Source organism: Prionailurus viverrinus, chromosome F2 (assembly GCF_022837055.1).
Source record: "Prionailurus viverrinus isolate Anna chromosome F2, UM_Priviv_1.0, whole genome shotgun sequence".
Lineage (NCBI taxonomy): Eukaryota > Metazoa > Chordata > Mammalia > Carnivora > Felidae > Prionailurus > Prionailurus viverrinus.
In genome coordinates this window covers 8,355,572-8,374,584 of record NC_062578.1, presented here as the reverse complement: position 1 = coordinate 8,374,584, position 19,013 = coordinate 8,355,572, and the positions used below count along the sequence as shown (strand labels likewise).

General features: G+C 45.4%; 1 protein-coding gene across 2 annotated transcripts in view; it reads right to left on the bottom strand.

Annotated features, from left to right (window-relative positions):
* The window catches only part of LYN (LYN proto-oncogene, Src family tyrosine kinase), a 125,999-nt gene that overhangs the window by 35,425 nt on the left and 71,561 nt on the right, over positions 1-19,013 (bottom strand). For both annotated transcript variants that reach the window (XM_047842953.1, XM_047842954.1), the window contains exons 9-10: positions 9,088-9,270; positions 6,480-6,556 (exon numbers count right to left, since the gene is read on the bottom strand). In XM_047842953.1, coding sequence (XP_047698909.1) covers positions 6,480-6,556; positions 9,088-9,270 — 260 coding nt within the window. The remainder of the gene's footprint in view (positions 1-6,479; positions 6,557-9,087; positions 9,271-19,013) is intronic.

Here is a 19,013-nt window from a genome sequence, read left to right as displayed (position 1 = left end):
TCTCGTATTCTGGACAAAGAGTTAACCACCATCTCTAGACTTTATGCTGGGATTTACAGTCCAAACCCTGGCTCCTTAGTTTTTCGTTTGGAGAGAAAGGGGGGGGGGGAGCAAATGAGGGGCAGAGAGAGAGTGAGAGGGGGAGAGAGAGGCCAGGGCGACTTAGTAATAATGCACACTGAGTCACTACCACGCCCCATCAGCCAGCACAGCCTGCGGCACGGAATAAAGAATTGGCAACACGGGGCCTCGATCTAGAGTCGTGCGTGCGAAGTGAGACCAAACGTGGTGGAGAGGGGATCTGGCCTCAGGGGTGCAGTGCAAACCCCGTCTGTGACCCGCGGTCTCCCCTCGCCGCTGAATCTGATTCAACACGTCCACTGGGATCCTTCCCCCAGTCTGAGTAAATGAAACGTGATGACACTATCCATCGAGGGTTGATTAATGACGGTTTGGAAAACAGAGGAGTTGTTTCATTCCCTTGCGCTGGGGGAAGGGGAGGGAAGGCTGGCCGTGAGTGGCGGAACGAGAGCCTAACTTATCTTGCAGGCTCTTTACGAAGAGGTAGAACCAGGAGACACGTTACCTGACGGTATCGACAGACGCGGTAGAAACTTCAGACACTCCCCTCCAGGCACCGCAGACCTCATTGACCACCCAGAGACTGGTGGGTCCCGGGTGATTGCTCCGGATTCCCAGTCTATGCCTTGTTTTCTCAGGCAGCGGATCCTATGATGAGGGGGAACTCAAAAAAGCTCTGATGGCAAAAGGCCTTCCCGCTCAAAAAGGTTGAGAATGACACGGACAGATTGCCTGCCTTCCCCAGTCTGCCAATTTCCAATATAAAACGCAGCTTAGGCGTAACATAGAGGGCAAAATATATTTAAGCACAATCACTATGTGATAAAACTGTAATCTCTGATAATAGAGATTTTGGGGGTGGGGAAAGAAAGCCAGGTATCATTAATTCTGATAAGCAACAGCCATCCAGTGGGTAAAGGTGAGTATCGGCACAGTGTGGGGTACAAAACAATCCTAGGGCAACTCTGATCTTGGCGTCCGAGCGTGAGATGGTGCAGAGGAAAGAGCAAGTTATCTAGAGTCAGAAGACCCAGGACAGAGTCCAGCACTTCCAGCCACTGGCTCTGTAACCTTAGACAAAGCCAAGGTCACCTCCTCATTTGTGACATGTGGTAACTACCGATAAAAATGCCTTCAAGATAGTTGGGCTCAAATCGGATAACGGACATAGAGGTGCTTTATCAAATGGAAGGGAGTTAAAGAAACATTACTTGTGTCCAAGCCATGACTTTTCTATTGTTATTGCACAACCGTCCATTTCAGTTTTCCTAACTTCTGTACTTCAGTGATGTTGCCACCAAAGAACTAGGAATGCTTTGGTTCACCTGACCTGAATTACAAGATGATCTCTGACCTCCATCTTGCAACTGTGAATCTCCTGCTTCTCCCCCCCACCCCCCTCCTTTGTACAAGTCTTCGATTCCATTTCCGCTTCCGTTGCAGGGAATCCCCACAGATTTCAACCCCCTGGCTTTTCAAGTTCATTTTTCTTCTCTTCCAGGAGGCAAAAGGCTGGAAGGGAATTATGCAGTCTCTCTGCCCTGAAAGTATCCAGCTTCCTCTGCAAAGGGGGGATTTTCTGATTTTAGCACACAGCGTACAACATCGCTTCCTTTCCTATAAGAAAAACACAGCTGCAGCTGCCTTCGTTGAGATTTCTTCCTCTCCACTAAATGCAGAGGAAGGCCAGTGAGCTAAGAGATGGGTTGCACAAGGTGAATTACACTTGGGCTCACAAGAGCTTTTTAGGACTCATCCTGAGACAGGAAGTGATGACATCAGCTCTCACATGAACCGAGAGGATATCATGTGCACTCACCCACTTCCTGTCTCGACTGGCCCAAGGGGAGGTTGCCTAGGGGAAAGTAGAGCTTGGGGAAGTAGGTCGCGGGGAGAGGGAAGAAGAGGCTGAGAAGAGGCTGTGAGAAAAGTCCCAGTGTTGCCCCTTATCCCCGCTCCCTCTTCCCTCCGGGGCTGAGATGAAGCAACTGCTTTATTTCTACGCTCAGTCCCTCACTGCGAAAACCAGCTGAATTTTACTGCGTCCTCTTGTGCTCTTTGATGCTATGGTAATGCTAATATGAGAAAGTACAAACTACAGCCTGCTAGTTGTTAAGAGTCCACATGCCAAATGGACTTCCATGATTCTCCTAAAGGCAAGTGGAGGAAGGCACAGAAAGGATCGATTATTAGGTACGGGCACCAACTGTCCTCTATCACCTTGGGCCAGCGTATTTATTACTCTCGTCCATTATGGAGAGGCAGCAGAGTTAACTGGTTGCACACGATGGAGAGGAAAAGGAGGAAAACTTCAGAGATGACTTTTTGTATAAAGAGATCACTTCAGACCGGTCACAAAGGGAGCTGACGGTGCTCAATTGGTGCATTGACCAATTGGATGGGAAAAGGTTGGATGGTGATTGGGCGGGCTCAACAGAGAGCCGATTTCAGACTGAGACCGAGGCGTGCAGGCCCCCACTGCTTGTTGCCAAGGTTCAGGCCCTTTTCTCACGTTATTGATATCATAACAAGAAAAGTCACAAGCAAACGAAGCAGATAATAATCAAAGGTGGGGCAACATATGGTCTGGGAGGTCCACCTTGAGAGAAGGACTGGGGAAGAGTGTGGGTGAGGTATGCACCATGAACAAAGATGAACTTGAACTACTGGCACCTCATGAAGATAAAAAGCTCCTGCGCTACAAAGGAAACAATCAACAAAACTCAAAGGCAACCGACGGAATGGGAAAAGATACTTGCAGATGACATATCGGACAAAGGGCTAGTATCCAAAATCTATAAAGAGCTCACCAAACTCCACACCCGAAAAACAAATAACCCAGTGAAGAAATGGGCAGAAGACATGAATAGGCACTTCTCTAAAGAAGACATCCAGATGGCCAACAGGCACATGAAAAGATGCTCAACGTCACTCCCCATCAGGGAAATACAAATCAAAACCACACTCAGATATCACCTCACGCCAGTCAGAGTGGCTAAAATGAACAAATCAGGAGACCACAGATGCTGGAGAGGATGTGGAGAAATGGGAACCCTCTTGCACTGTTGGTGGGAATGCAAACTGGTGCAGCCACTCTGGAAAACAGTGTGGAGGTTCCTCAAAAAATTAAGAATAGATCTACCCTATGACCCAGCAATAGCACTGCTAGGAATTGACCCAAGGGATACAGGAGTACGGATGCATACAGGCACTTGTACCCCAATGTTTATAGCAGCCCTTTCAACAATAGCCAAATTATGGAAAGAGCCTAAATGTCCATCAACTGACGAATGGATAAAGAAGTCGCGGTTTATATACACAATGGAATACTACGTGGCAATGAGAAAGAACGAAATATGGCCCTTTGTAGCAACGTGGATGGAACTGGAGAGTGTGATGCTAAGTGAAATAAGCCATACGGAGAAAGACAGAGACCATATGGTTTCCTTATGTGGACCCTGAGAAACTTAACAGAAGTCCATGGGGGAAGGGAAGGGGAAAAAAAAAAAAGTTAGAGAGGGAGGGAGCCAAACCATAAGAAACTCTTAAAAACTGAGAACTGAGGGTTGATGGGGGGGTGGGGGGGAGGGGAAAGTGGGTGATGGGCATCGAGGAGGGCACCTGTGGGGATGAGCACTGGGGGTTGTATGGAAACCAATTTGGCAATAAGTTTCATATTAAAAATAATTAAATAGAATAAAATAAAGAACTTAAAAAAAAAAGATGAACTCAAAATGAAATTGTATTTGGTGAATGAATTTTGTGCTGAACCACATGCTTTGTGACATCCCGGGAGCTGCTGACCCGCTGACTCTCCCACTGACCCTTAACTCCCCAGTTAGATGTCCCACCAGTTCTACCCAGTGGTCACAGCTGGGAAAGAAACTCTGGGCGGGGGAACAACAGCTCATCCAGCAGGAGCTGGATTTGCAAAACTCCTTTGGTGGTGGCTTCCATTATCCCAGGCCCCTCCTCTCATGGGGGGTGGGGTGAGGGGCGGGGGGAAGGGCTCAGCCCTATCCCAGTTGACCGAGGAGTCAACTGAAGCCACCTGGAACCTACGATTTGAAAGTCATGGTCAATGCCAGGCTCTGAGATAATCTTCCTTGCAAACTTCAAAGCTTTAGAAAGTACCTTTCTCCCCCAACTCAATTGTAAGCTAGAAAAACGTACCTTTTTTAGTAATAGTAGTAATTTACCAAGTTAAAGAATAGGTACAGAGACCCTGAGTCTCTTAAAGCTTTAACTACGTCAAGATGAAGTTTTATAAGGTAAGCCAAGTAAAATCAAATAAAAAATACTCATGTGATGGGGCGCCTGGGTGGCTCCGTCGGCTAGGTGTCCGACTTCAGCTCAGGTCATGATCTCACAGTTCGTGAGTTCGTGCCCCGCGTCAGGCTCTGTGTTGACAGCTCAGAGCCTGGAGCCTGCTTCAGATTCTGTGTCTCCCTCTCTCTCTGCCCCTCCCCTGCTCACGCTTTGTCTCTCAAAAATAAATAAACATAAAAAAAAAAATACTCATGTGACAAAATAAAGTCCTTCTCCAGGTACAGTATACAACCTGACGTGCATAATTTCTCTATAACTGTAGACCCTATATTACCCCATAGAACTGTAGGCACAGATCAGACCCTCAGTTGCACTTGAACTATAACTGCTCAGGCCTCCAGGCCAAATGTCCCACTTCTCCATATCCCTGTCAGCAACCTTCCTCCTCTGAGAAGCAGGTGCAACAAACCTTCACTGCACTCAAGTGTCTCTCATCCACTGGGGACGCCTAAATCACTGCCTCCTTTATCTACATCAAGTATGACACAAGTACATCAACTTCTGCTTTCTCATTTTCTGCCTCCCTATCTACCTAGCATCTAGAGCCGCGTCCATCCAAGTGATCTTTCCTCTTACTGCAGAACAGTGGTTTTCAAACTGTGGTCCTGGAACCCTTGCAGTCCCACAGAGCCTCTCACAGGGGCCAGCGTGCAGAGGTTGAGTGAAGGGTTAAAAAGTCAGGGCTGCTGGACTCTTTCCCTCCCCCAGCTCTACCACAGCGATCTTGCTTCTTTCCACCTTAGACACTGGGGTTCCAGATCACCTTTGAATGTCCTACTCAGATAAGAAATCTACTAAGGCTGTCAAGTTCAGGGAGAGGAGATGGGGCCCGAGCATGAGGACTTCGTCATGCACCTTTACTGGAATGATGGGGACTGTCATCCCCAAGGTGACCTCAGCTTCCCCCAACAGGCTGCGATGTGCCTGTATCCACACCAGTCCGTGGTGAGATTAGACCCCCAACAACATCACCTTAAAGTAGCATTCCCATTTGACGGGCCGATAAACCAACCCAAAGAGGCAAAGAACTTCCTGGGTGGTTATGGCTATCGAGTCCCGACACACACGAGCCTTCGGATGTTGAACCCCAGCTCTGCCCACAATCCTCTACTGCAGAATACGTATTCTGACGCTCTCTTACTTGGAGTACTTCACCTGCACACTCATTCCTTTGATCTCATCCTCCCCAGAAGGCCTTATCAACTTCCCGACTTAAAGAGGGTCGGAGGGAAGAAACCGGAGTGAGAAACGAAGATCAAGAAGGCCACCCTTACCTGAAACTTCTAGAAACCTCCTGTGCTACTTCAGGCTTTATGGCACGTGGCCTTCCCAACATGAACTACCCACGGCCAGGATTTAGAAACAAAACAAGCAAAGTACGGAACGTGCCGACCAGACACAATCAAACTATTAAAAGTCAGCAGCTGGCATCATCCGGACGTGCATTTCCTGGACACATCGGGCATACTGCTGGGTTTCGGGTGACGTCCCTCTGCCCTTAAATGCCCTTCAGGAAACGTGTGCTTCCAAACTAAACACATTTGCCACTTCTAGGCTAGTACTAGAAATATTACGAATGAGTATTTCTTAGAATCCTAAAGACACAGCCAACAAGAAGGACGAGACGGGGGGAGATAAGGAGCTCCCTCTGTTTGCACGAATACTAAGGACTTCAAAGTTTCCGTACCTTAGGTTAGTACCTGAAATACCACCATGCATCACTTAGAATGCGCTGTGCTTATGTCACGTGGGACCGCATTTCCAAAATGCAGAACAAAGTGACCACTTCAGCTGCGTTTTTCTATAGCTGGTGCAGAAGTGAACGGAAGTATAAGGGGCTGACTTATTTTAAGGCAGACGACACCCCAGCCAGAGCTCGACACACGCACAAATGCCTTCAGTGTGAAACACGCATTACCGTCTTCAGGGAAGCGTGCCCTGGAAGGTCTTTTTCTCAGAACCGCTCCTGGGAAGCATTCAAGGAAAATGCTTTCTCCCGGGAACATCGCGACTCTGATGCAAGGCGGTCTGCGTGAATTTACGGGCACCCTGGGTTTTTAATACTTCACCTGAGCAGAGAAGTCAATGAGCTTTGGAAGCAGGACTTTGCCCCCTTCGTCACTCTTCAGGAAATCCAGCAGACTGCCTGTTGATAGAGAGGAACAAGTCGGGGTAGTTCAAACACACAAGACCAACATCCGAACACAAGTCAAACAATCATTCCTATTAGCGGGAGAACCCACGGAATGACGGCCTTGACAATGCTGTATGGCCACTGTGCCTTTTTCTTGAAGTTGGTCATACCCAGTCCCCTCTAAGCTGCTCCCTTTGACCTGATGGGAAATGTAGTGTGTGGTCCAGGTAAGAAAGGCTGATAGGGGACATGGTTTTTCTGGCTCCGGGTGACCGAGAGCACTCATCTCAGAGCACTTTGCACCTGGCACCACGATACACTTAGTGCAGCTGCCGAATCCTCAGAGCTTCTCGGGGATGGGCGTCAGCAAGTCCTCATGACCGACCCGCCTGCGGCAGGCACTGGGCTGGGCTCACTCCTATCTGCGTCCAGCAAAAGCACAGAGCTCAGCACAGGCTACAGATGCTCACGAGTGTCTGATGAACCTACCGTGCTCTGTACCTAAAAGAAAGTTTGTCGATAGCCTCCCCCCCCGCCTGGCTTCTTATGGCATCATCTCTAAAACAAGACCTGTGTTCTCCCCTAGAACTTGAAGTGTCAGCCTTAAGCAAGTTGCTTACCTGTAACGTCTTAGTCCCTGTACAGCGGGCACAGCCTACCAGCTATTATCAGGGTCCTCGTAAGAACAGGTTTAAAGCACGTGCCATGGTGCCTGGCGGGTAGTAAGCGCTCAATAAATGTTCTGCTGCCTCATCCACAGCACAGAACAATGGTACTTAGCCCTCAGATTGCTAAGAAGACCAGGCGAGATCACCCGGGGAAGGCAGCAAGGACAATCTGGTATACAGTAAGTACTCAATAAAGGCTAAGCATCGCTATGTGGAGAAACTCCTATTTACAGTTATGATCCCAGATGCTACCGGCTGATTGATTCAACACGTATTTACTGAACTCCTACAAAGTGTCTGATCCTGAGCCTGGTTTCTGGGTGACAGCAACCTAAGCCATAGGGACTAGGTATTTGGTTTTCGTTTCTAAACAATGTCCTTTTCTGGAAGGACTCAGAGTGAGTAATATTCTTTTTTAACATTTTTTTTTTTAATTTTTGAGAGAGCAAGACGGAGCACGAGAGTGGGGGAGGGGCAGAGAGAGAGTGGGGGGCACAGAACTCAAAGCAGGCTCCAGGCTCTGAGCTGTCAGCATAGAGCCCGACACGGTGCTCGAACTCATGGACTGTGAGATCATGACCTGAGCCAAAGTCGGACGTTTAACCGACTGAGTCACCCAGGTGCCCCAGACGGACTAATATTCTGAAATATTTATATATATTAAATAAGCAAATGTAACGTTCATCTTTCTATTCAGCTACGACATTACACTATAATCTCCGTTAAGCATGAGATGATTGTTAATTCTCTATCATGTATGTTTCTTTCTTTTCTTCCTTCATTCCTTCTGAAGATTTTTAAAGACCCATTTGGCAGTTTGTTAGTATCTCTAGCTGAACAGAGGAAGGATGATAACTCAAACCCTGTTATCTGAAGGTAACATCAGTGGGAGAAAACGTGGTTGCTGGAAACCTCTTCGTTCAGTGATTCTGATATATAGGAATTTAACTTCCAACAGTTTAAAAAATGTGAACATTTTTGAAACTTAAAAAAATTATTTTCAATGTTTATTTTTGAGAGACAGATAGAGTACGAGTAGGGGAGGGGCAGAGAGAGAGAGAGAGAGAGAGAGGGAGACACAGAACACGAAGCAGGCTCCAGGCTCTGAGTAGTCAGCACAGAGCCCAGTGTGCGGCTCAAACTCACGAACTGTGAGATAGTGACCTGAACAGAAGTCTGACACTTAACCAACTAAGCCACCCAGGTGCCCCAAAATGTGAGCATTTTAAAGTGACACGCTGAACATTAAAAAATGCTCAGGTGGGGCGCCTGGGTGGCTCAGTCGGTTGAGCGTCCGACTTCAGCTCAGGTCACGATCTCGTGGTCCGTGAGTTCGAGCCCCGCGTCGGGCTCTGGGCTGATGGCTCAGAGCCTGGAGCCTGCTTCCGATTCTGTGTCTCCCTCTCTCTCTGCCCCTCCCCCATTCATGCTCTGTCTCTCTCTGTCTCAAAAATAAATAAATGTTAAAAAAAAATTAAAAAAAAATGCTAAGGAGGAAAATGACTCGTTTTAGGATTTTAAGAATTCCCGTTTTAAATATATAACAAAAATACTCCTATTTGAAATAGATTTTTTTTTTTTGACAAATATTTATTAGGGGCCTACGATGTATTGCGTGCTTTTCTTGTGGCTGATATGTATATGAAGACAAATGCAGAGAAGATAGACTATGTATTATTTCTATAATTCAGGTAATATTTATAACATGTCTCATGAGGTGGTTTGTGAACATGCTCTACTTTCCCACATTTTCTGATTTTTCCGTGGTGAGCCTGCTGTCTTAGAATTAAAACTGAACATTCTTTGAGCATTTAAGCGTTTTGCTTTGGGAGCGTCAAGCCTCTTCAAAGCACGGGGTCGGGGGGACGGGCTCACCCTTGGCCATGTATTCGGTGATGATGTAGATAGGCTCCTCTCTGGTGACCACGGCATACAGCCTCACCAGCTTGTCGTGCTGAAGGGTCTTCATGAGGTTGGCCTCCTCCAGGAACGCTTGCACAGACATGGTGCCTGGTTTCAGGGTTTTTACAGCCACTTTGGTACTGTTGTTATAGTAACCTAGAAAGCAAGCAGAAGAGAGGGCAAGTTTTGTGACTTCAGGTTTATAGATCAAACTGAAAACCAAAAACTTTATGCAGAGTTCAAAGGAAATTTCGTCCTAGGTCGAAAAAACTTACACAAAACTCTCTACAGGGTTCACACGAGGGAAGGCTGAGTCAAGGGTGTGTGAGAATGTGAGACTTCTGTGTACCATCTTTACCAAAGAAATCTAAAATCCTCCCCCAAACCCAAAAGTTTTCATAAAGCATTATTTAAAAAAACAAAAAAAAAACCCCTCTATATGCGGGGCACCTGGGTGGCTCAGTTGGCTAAGTGTCCAACTCTTGATTTAGGCTCGGGTCACGATCTCACAGTTTTTCTTGCAGGATCGAGCCCCGCATGGGGCTCTGTGCTGAGCATGGTTATTCACCCATAAACAAGAATGAAATCTTCCCATTTGCAAGGACATGGGTGAAGACAGGAGAGTATACTACTAAGTGGAATAAGCCAGAAAAAGACAAATGCCATATGATCTCACTCATATGTGGAATTTAAGAAACAAAACGAATGAGCACGGGAGAAAACAGAGAAAGAGACAAGCCAAGAAATAGACTTTTCACTATAGAGAATAAACTGGTAGTTACCAAAGGGGAAGGGATTGCAGGATGGGTGAAATAGGCAATAGGGATTAAAGAGCACACTTACCATGATAAAACAATTGTTTTGATTAAAATGTTAAAAAATTTAATATGGAGAGTCATTACAAATTTGTTTCAAGGTTTATACATAGGTTTTCGGTGACACAAATGTATTTAATGAATGCAGAAAAGTCGTAGGATACAAAGTTGATATGCAGAAATCTGTCGTATTTCTATACACTAATCATGAAGTAGCAGAAAGAGAAATTAGGAAAACAATCCCATTGACGATCGTATCAAAAAGAATAAATATCTGGAATAAATTTAACCAAGGAGGCAAAAGATCTGTACCCTGAAAACTATGAAACGCTGATGGAAGAAACTGAAGACGACACGAACGAATGGAACGATACACCAGGGTCATGGATTAGAAGAATTAATGTTGTTAAAATGTTCCTACTGTGCAAAGGCATCCACAGATTCAACACAATCCCAATCCAAATGCCAACAGCAGTTTTTACAGAACTAGAACAAATAATCCTAAAATCCATATGGAACCACAAAAGACCCTGAATAGCCAAAGCAATTTTGAGAAAGAACAAAGCTGAAGGCATCGCAATCCCAGATTTCAAGGGACAGTACAAGGTTAGAGTAATCAAAACCGTATGATGTTGGCACAAAAAGAGACACACAGATCAATAGAATAGAAGAGAAAGCCCATAAACAAACGCATACTTACACGGTCAATTAATCTATGATAAAGTAGGCAAGAATATACGATGGGGACAAGATAGTTTTTATAATAAATGGGGTTAAGAACATTGAACAGTTACATGCAAAAGAATGAAACTGGACCATTTTCTTATACCATTAACAAAAAAAAAAGCCCTTCAAATAGATTAAAGACTTAAATATAAGACCTGAAACTATAAAATTCCTGAAAGAAAACATAGGCAGTCATCTCACGGACATCAGTCTTCACAACATCTTTATGAATAGGTCTCCTCAGGCAAGGAAAACAAAAGCAAACCTAAACTACTGGGGCCACACGAAAACAAACCGCTTGTGCACAGCAAAGGACACGAACAAAATGAGAAAACAGCCTACCGGATGGGAGGGGAGATTGACAAATGACACATCTCATAAGGGGTTAATACCCAAATGCATAAGGAACTTCTACAACTCAACACCAGAAAAACCAAATAATCCGATTAAAAATGGGCAGGGGACCTGAACCGACATTTTTCCAAAAAAGACTCACAGAGGGGCAACAAACATATGAAAAGATGTTCAACATCACTGCTCATCGGGGACATGCAAATCCAAGCCCCCAATGAGACCTCACCTCACACCTGTCAGAATGGCTGGTACCAAGAAGACATGAAATGACAAGCATTGGTAACGGCGAGGAGAAAAAGGAGCCCTCATGCGCTGTTGGTAGGAACGCAAACTGGTACGGCCACTGTGGAAACCAGTATGGAGTTCCCTCAAACAAGCTGAAAATTGAAATACCATGTGATTCAGTCATTCCGCTTTTGGGTATTTACCCAGTGAAAATGAAAACAGTGATTCTAAAAGATATGTGCAACCCTATGTTTACTGCAGCCTTACTTACAACAGCTAAGACATGGAAGCAACCTGAGTGCCCATCAGTAGAGGAGTGGATAAAGAAGTGATACACACACACACACGATGCAATTTACTCAGCCATAAAAAAGAATGAGATCTTGCCGTTGGTAATAACACAGATGGGCCTAGAGGGCATTATGCTAAGGAAGTCGGACAGAGAAAGATAAATACCACAGGATTTCACTTATCTGTGGATTCTAAAACAAACAAACAAACAAAAAAAAAACCAAAAAACAAAATCAAAAAACAACGTAAAATAAATGAACAAACAAACAAAAAAAACCCAAAAACAGACTCAACAGAGAACAAACTGGTGGTTGCCGGAGGGGAAGGGGTGCGGGGATGGGTGTAATAGGTGAAGGGGATGAAGAAGTACAAACTTTCTGTTACAAAGTGAATAAGTCACAGACATGAGAAGTACAGCATAAGGGACTCTCGTCAATAATACTGCAATCATGTTACTGTGGTGAACAGTGAGTGATGCACAGAATGGTCAGATCACTAGGTGGTACCTCCGAAAGTAATGTAACATTGTGTGCCAAACTTCAATAATAAATGCAAAAAACAAACTAGATAAAATGCAAAAAAGGTTTCTACATAGATCCTCAGTGACATGACTGTATCAGTGGCAAAACAGAGCAAGAAAATACACTCTCTTTGACACCGACAAAGGACTGGTGTCCAGAATATACAAAGAATTCCTACACATCAATAAGAAAAATAGAAAAATGGGCAGAGGCTTGAATGGGCATTTTGAAAAGAAGTCGTCCAAATGGCTGCCAAATGTGTAAAAAAGAACTCAGTCTTATTAGTAATCAGAGAAATGCAAATAAAGCTATAGGAAGAAGCCACCACCCAGCTTGACAAAAATCACAAAGCCTGACAACTTGAGTGTTGGTGAGCACATGACCATGATAGAGAGATTGGGGCAGCTCCCCAAGGCCTTCTGTGCTCTTTTCTGAGCATCAGTGAAATCGAGCCGTGAAGCTTGTCTTTAATAATATTCCCAGGGGCCCATGAAGGATGTTGACAGACCAGCCTCCTTTCAAGTGCAATCATTTGAGTGTTGGCCACACCCCTCACCTCCCCACAGGCTGTGCTGACCTGTGGCCCACCTCCTTCTAGATACAATTCTGTTGATCAGGAAATGGCGTACTGAGAACTCTTGTATATTTGACTGGGACAAGCACTTTGGAAACAAAGTTGGCAGTGTTTGGTAGAGTTGAAGATCCATACTCCCGTGATCCAGCAAAGTGACTCCTGGCCACCCTAGAAAAACTCATGGACCCTTGATCCACTACAAAAAGGTTCCCAGCAGAATTGTCATTCATAGTTGCTGGAAACTGGGAACACGTCCAGCTTCATCAATAAATAGTGAAATCAGGGGCGCCCGGGCGGCCCAGTCAGTTGAGCGTCCAACTTTGGCTCAGGTCACGGTCTCGCAGTTCATGAGTTCGAGCCCCGTATCAGTTTCACTGCTGTCAGCCAGAGCCTGCTTCGGATCCTCTATCCCACACACTCTGCCTCTCCCCCACCCTCTCTCTTTCTCTGCTCCTCCCCTGCGCACTCACCCTCGCTAACATTTAAAAGTAAATGGTGAAATTAATAGCTAAACCTCTCTACACCTTGAGTACAACACGATGCGATATAGCGATGAAGGTAAATGAACTTTAGCCACACCCAAAAACATGGGTGAAATCTCACAACTATAATGTGGAACAGAAGAGGCAAGACATATGAAAACGGTAGTTTTTTGGGGGCGCCTGGGTGGCTCAGTTGGTTAAGCGTCTGACTTGGGCTCAGGTCATGATCTCACGGTTCATGGGTTTGAACCTCGTGTTGGGCTCTCTGCCCAGTTGGGAGCCTGGAGCCTGCTTTGGATTCTGTGTCTCCCTCTTTCTCTGCCCCTCCCCTGCTCACACCCTGTCTCTCTCTCTCTCAAAAATGAATAAACTTTTTTAAAAATTAAAAAAAAATAAAAGGGTAGTTTTTGGTATGACTCATTAACATAAAGTTTAAAAACAGGCAAAACTACTATATTCTGGAGGATGCTCACCCCCATGTGCATAAGTAACAGAAGAATAAAGAAAAGGAAATTATCACAAAAGCCAGAATGGCAGCTGCCTTTGGGGGACGGTGAGGTTGTGGTTGGTAAAGGATAAGTGGGGGCTGCTGGGTGCTGGTAAGTTTCCACCATGTGGTCTCAGCGGCCACCACACCAGTGTTCATTTTATAATTATTTGTGATATTGAACATTTGTGTTGTATACACTTTTCAGTCTGCCGGTTAGCTCACCCAGCAATAAAAGTGAAAGAAACAAACCCGCTCTCTCTCTGTCATCCAACAATGGAACTCACTGAGCCTTTTTACATAAATAAAATTATGGGTAAAGGATGAAGAAAAAAAATGCTTTCCAAGGGCAGAGGAAAAAGTTGACAGGAAACAGCACAGCTGCTAAAGATATTAAAATTGCTGATAAGGAGGTTGAGATGAACGGTGAATAAAACGGTTCCATCAAGCACAGCTCAAGATTGCAGCAGCTTCCAAACTCACTGGTGTCTTGGGGCGGTGGTATTTAAACAAGAGGGCAGGTCTCTGACTGGCCCTAAAGGCATGATTTGTATTCGGCACTAAGGATCAGACTGTACTTTGCCGAGATATTCTCCTGTAGGGTACAGGTTCAATTAACCTAGTCGTGGAGATTTGGGTCGGCTTTACAGATAGACGATGATTTTTTTTAAAAAAAAATCATTTGAGGGGGCGCCTGGGTGGCTCAGTCCGTTGAGCATGTGACTCTTGATTTTGGCTCAGGTCACGATCTCATGATTCAGGAGATCGAGCCCCGTGCCAGGCTCTGTGCTGGCAGGTGTGGAGCCTGCCCGGGATTCTCTCACTCTGTCGCTCGCTGCCCCTCCCCAACTCGCATGCGTGCTCCCTCTCTCTCTTTCTCAAAATAAATAAATGAAGATTAAAAAAAAAAAATCACTTGAAAGTGAAGAATTTCTTGAAGAGTGCCATTTTGGCACAGTTAAAGAAAGCTCGTGTGACACTTTGAGGCAGCTCCACTTCCGGGTGTGACTAATTTGCTAAAAAGCTCCTAAGTACCGCAAAATGGAAGCTGGTTTTCACAAGAGACGCATGTGGTTGGTGTTGGCTGGTGATTAAATTTCAATGCAACTGGCTCAAAAATGTATCAGGCAACATTCAACGGAAAACAAGTTCCCTTTCTTCTACCAAGTCTCTTCGCAGATCGAGTGGCAACAGGAAACATCATCTTTGGCTTCACTGAGCAGTCCGTTCCCCTGGAATCCAACAATCCACGGGGGAAAACGTGTCACCAAGCCAGATGTCAAGAGGATCACACGAACGAGAGGAAACAGCTTGAGGGAGAAACTCCTTTCTTTTAGCCCCACCCTCTCCTCCCCTAAAGCAGGTCACTTCCTAGTATTTGTTCGTGCGTTGCAGACCAGAAAAATCTGGACCGTAAAATGTGACTGGTAGTCTATGAATGTCACAAAAATATGATTTTATTTGGTTGCCAGTGATACAACTTTTAATTTGTTCTACTTTTGCTATCAATGAGAGAAACTAGTCGGCTCATCTCTTGAGATCCAAAATCCCAAAAGAGAAATAAGAAACTAAACTCAGGCAGCTCTAAATTGCAGACCTTGATTTTTACACCAACCCTTGGACAGATGGAAGGAGACACAGATACACCCAGGAGGGGGGGGGGGCATCCTTTGACCTCTGATCCATAACACAGTGTCACCCATCATTTATTCTTTTGGTCTGATTCCCAGTATTCCTCTGCTAAATGCATTCAGCACATGGACGTTATTTCAATAGCAAAGGAAGTGCTCCCTTGACAGCCAAACTCATAGAACCGTATCTGCAAAAGATCCCAGATCAAAATTTCTATTTTGCTCTTTTCTCTTTTTTTCCCTTCTTTCTTTCCCTTCCTTCCCCACCCCCTTCCTCTTCCCTTCCTTCCTTTAATACAAGACTAGAGGAGAAAAGCATGATTAAAAAACAACTATCAACGTCAATATCCTGGCAAGGATATCATACTGTAGTTTTGCAAGATGTTACCACTGGGGGAAACTAGGTCAAGGTTACATGGGATCTCTTTGTACTATTTATGTATAGTACGTGTGTGTGTGTGTGTGTGTGTGTGTGTGTGTGTATATGTATATATATGTATATGTGTCTATATATATATATATATATACACACACACGAATATTGAAAGAGAATTCATATGCCATACCATTCACCTGTTTAAAGCATACAATTCATTGGTTTTTATATATTCAGAATTGTGGGCCCAGCAGCACAATCAAATACTGGGACGTTTTCATCACCCCCAAAAGAAACCCCATAGCCATTGACAGTCACGTCCCCATCCTCCTGGCTCCGCCACTAAGGCGGCCACCCATCTACTCGGAGCGATAGATTTGCCTATCCACAACATTTCACACAAATGGGATCACTTAACACGTGGTCCTTTGTGTCTGGCTTCTGTCATTTAACACAGTGTTTTCAAGGGTCACCCACATGGTAGCATGTGTCAGCTACTTTATTCCTTTTTATTGCTGAATAATATCCTACTGGACAGAAACAGCACATTTTGTGTATCCATTGCATGGATGGACATGTGGGTTGTTTACGGTCTTTAGCTATTATGAATAATGGTCTTACAAACATTCATCTAGAAGTGTTTGCACAGATATGTTTTAATTTGTGTATTATTTCTTACAGCTGCAGGTGAATCTATAATCATCGCAAAATCTAAAGTTTTTTTAAGATTTTATTTTTATTTATTTTATTGTTTATTTATTTTAAGAGAGAGAGCACACATGAGCAGAGGAGGGGCAGAGAGAGAGGGAGAGAATCCCAAGCAGGCTCTGTGCTGCCAGCAGGGCTCGAACCCACGAACTGTGAGATCATGACCGGAGTCAAAAATCAAGAGTCAGAAGCTCAACTGAATGAGTCACCCAGGCGTCCCTCAAAATAAAAAGTTTAATTAAGAAACCCAGGAACGGGGATGCCTGGGTGGCTCAGCTGGTTAAGCATCCAACTTCAGCTCAGGTCCTCATCTCACAGTTCCTGAGTTTGAGCCCTGCGTCGGGCTCCGTGCTGACAGCTCGGAGCCCGGAGCCTGCTCCAGATTCTGTGTCTCCCTCTCTCTCTGCCCTTCCCCTGCTCGTGCTCTCTTTCTCTCTCAGAAATAATAAATGAATAAACTTAAAACACACACACACACACACACACACACACACACACACACACCTAAGAACAACGGGGTGCCTGGCTCAGTCAGCTAAGCGACCAACTTTGCCCCAGGTCGTGATCTCGCGGTTTGAGCTTGATCTCCCTCTGTGCACAGCTCAGAGCCTGGAGCCTGCTTCGGATTCTGTGTCTCCCTCTCTCTCTGCCCCTCCCCCGCTCATGCTCTGTCTCTCGGTCTCTCAGAAGTAAACAAAACATTTTTTAAATTTTCTTAAAAAAAGATTTAGGAATTGGTTGTAGAATGGTAACGATGGTAAATTTTATGTATGTGCCTTTTGCACACACATAAAATTATTAGCAACTCTATTTGAATGAATTTTTCACAAGGCTTTTACCCCCCTTTCAAAGAGTTTAAGTCAAAAGTAACACTTTGTATTTTTCAATGCCCCACTCTCCTCTCTTCTAAACTTCAGTTTCTCCCACCACCTGGGCACATGCTAGAATATGTTCTCTAAAGTCAGTGTGAACATTTAGCACGTGGCCAGTGGACGCCCATGAACAGGGAAGGGTGAGAAATGGGCAGGAAGCTTTAGTGTATCTAGAATTGCAGCGCAACAGAGGTTTTCCGCATCTCAGAAGGACCAATGTGCCTGAGCTCCAGGTGACAATTTCAGCATAGCTTTGGGCCGCTCAGGGCAACACTGGGCCGTGAGCAGGTCTACTCGGCCGGGGGCGCCCCCCTTCCGCTGCTACCTCGCCCTTGACTTCCCACTAGCACAGCCCCTTGTCAATTTCAAATGGCACTTGTGATCGCCACCATCGCAAAGCTGGCGCCGTGGTTACCGTTCTACTGAAACATTATTTTAGAGAGAGGCAGAGGCAGAGCGTGAGCAGGGGAGGGGCAGAGAGAGAGAGGGAGACACAGAATCGGAAGCAGGCTCCAGGCTGTCGGCACAGAGCCCCACACGGGGCTCGAACCCACAGACCGCGAGATCGTGACCTGAGCTGAAGTCGGCCGCTTTACCCGACTGAGCCACCCAGGCGCCCCAACTCTCAAGACAGTTTTAAGAAGATACAAGAGGACTATCATAAGGTCTTCCCCTCCAAGCGATAGCTTCCCAGACTACCAGACCTCACTCTTATCTCTTGGGGGCAAATGGCGTGTAGTTTGATCCCTTCCTCTTGGCTTCACAGCTGAACACAAGGAGGTCGGAACCAAATGCCATACTGTCCCTTCACACGCGGGGTTACTGTTCCAGAGCAGATGAGTACTCCCTGCTTAAGCTCCCTCTGCTTTCCCCTCAAGTATGCAATTCCTTTGCCAAAAAATATTCACGGGAAAGTCGAACTGGATTATTTATAGTTTGAATTTCTGATTGAAAGGGGGGGAAAATCCACTAAAACATAGCTTCCCGTGGCCATAGTCAAATACAGGTAAGAAAAGTAGAGGGCACAGAACCATGTTTTATAGGAAACATGTCAGGTATATAATCTCGTGCTTCATTTCAGCAACTGAGAAGATAGTTGTTTGCCCATTTTACTGATGAGGAAACCGAGGAGATCAAATTAATTTCTAAATAGCTCATCAGCAAGCGAGTCCAGGCCTCTGGGATGCCAGAGTGCCTGGCTTCTTCACTACATTGAATGACTTTGGGCAAGTTGCTTATCTGAGTCTAGAGTCCTTGCTTATCCAATGGCGACAATAATTCCGATCTCGCAGACTTATTGTAATGAGTCGAGAGATAATCGAACACGTGCCCAGAGGGGGCCAGTGGACACCATGTCACTCGGACATTCCTTCCTCTCCTCCGTCCTTCTGCCTCCTTGTGCTCACTTCGATCATCTCCCCCCCATTCAGAGTCATAGTAAATACAGGGAGGAAAGGGCGTTCAGATGGCCAGGGGGAGAAGGCAGGTCCCTGGGTCCCTAGGGAGCCAGCGGGGTTGGAGAAGTCACGTTTGCGAGAGTGTGGAGGAGGGCAGGGACAGCTTCCTTTTAGAGAAGCTATGGCTTCTCAGACGGAAGAGAATTGAAAATGAGAAGATAATGCTGGAACCATTTGGGGAAAGCTCTTTTGGAGCAGAAGATATTTACATGATCTTAATCTCCTCACAGATTATTCATTAATTACGAAAGGGAGTTGAAAACTAATATTTACAATGGAGATATCTGGTGCACTTCATCAAAACCAAACAGACCATCAGCAATGATGGAATCAACTAATATCCTGTGCCTCCTGGTAGATGCCCTGAGGACACAGCATCG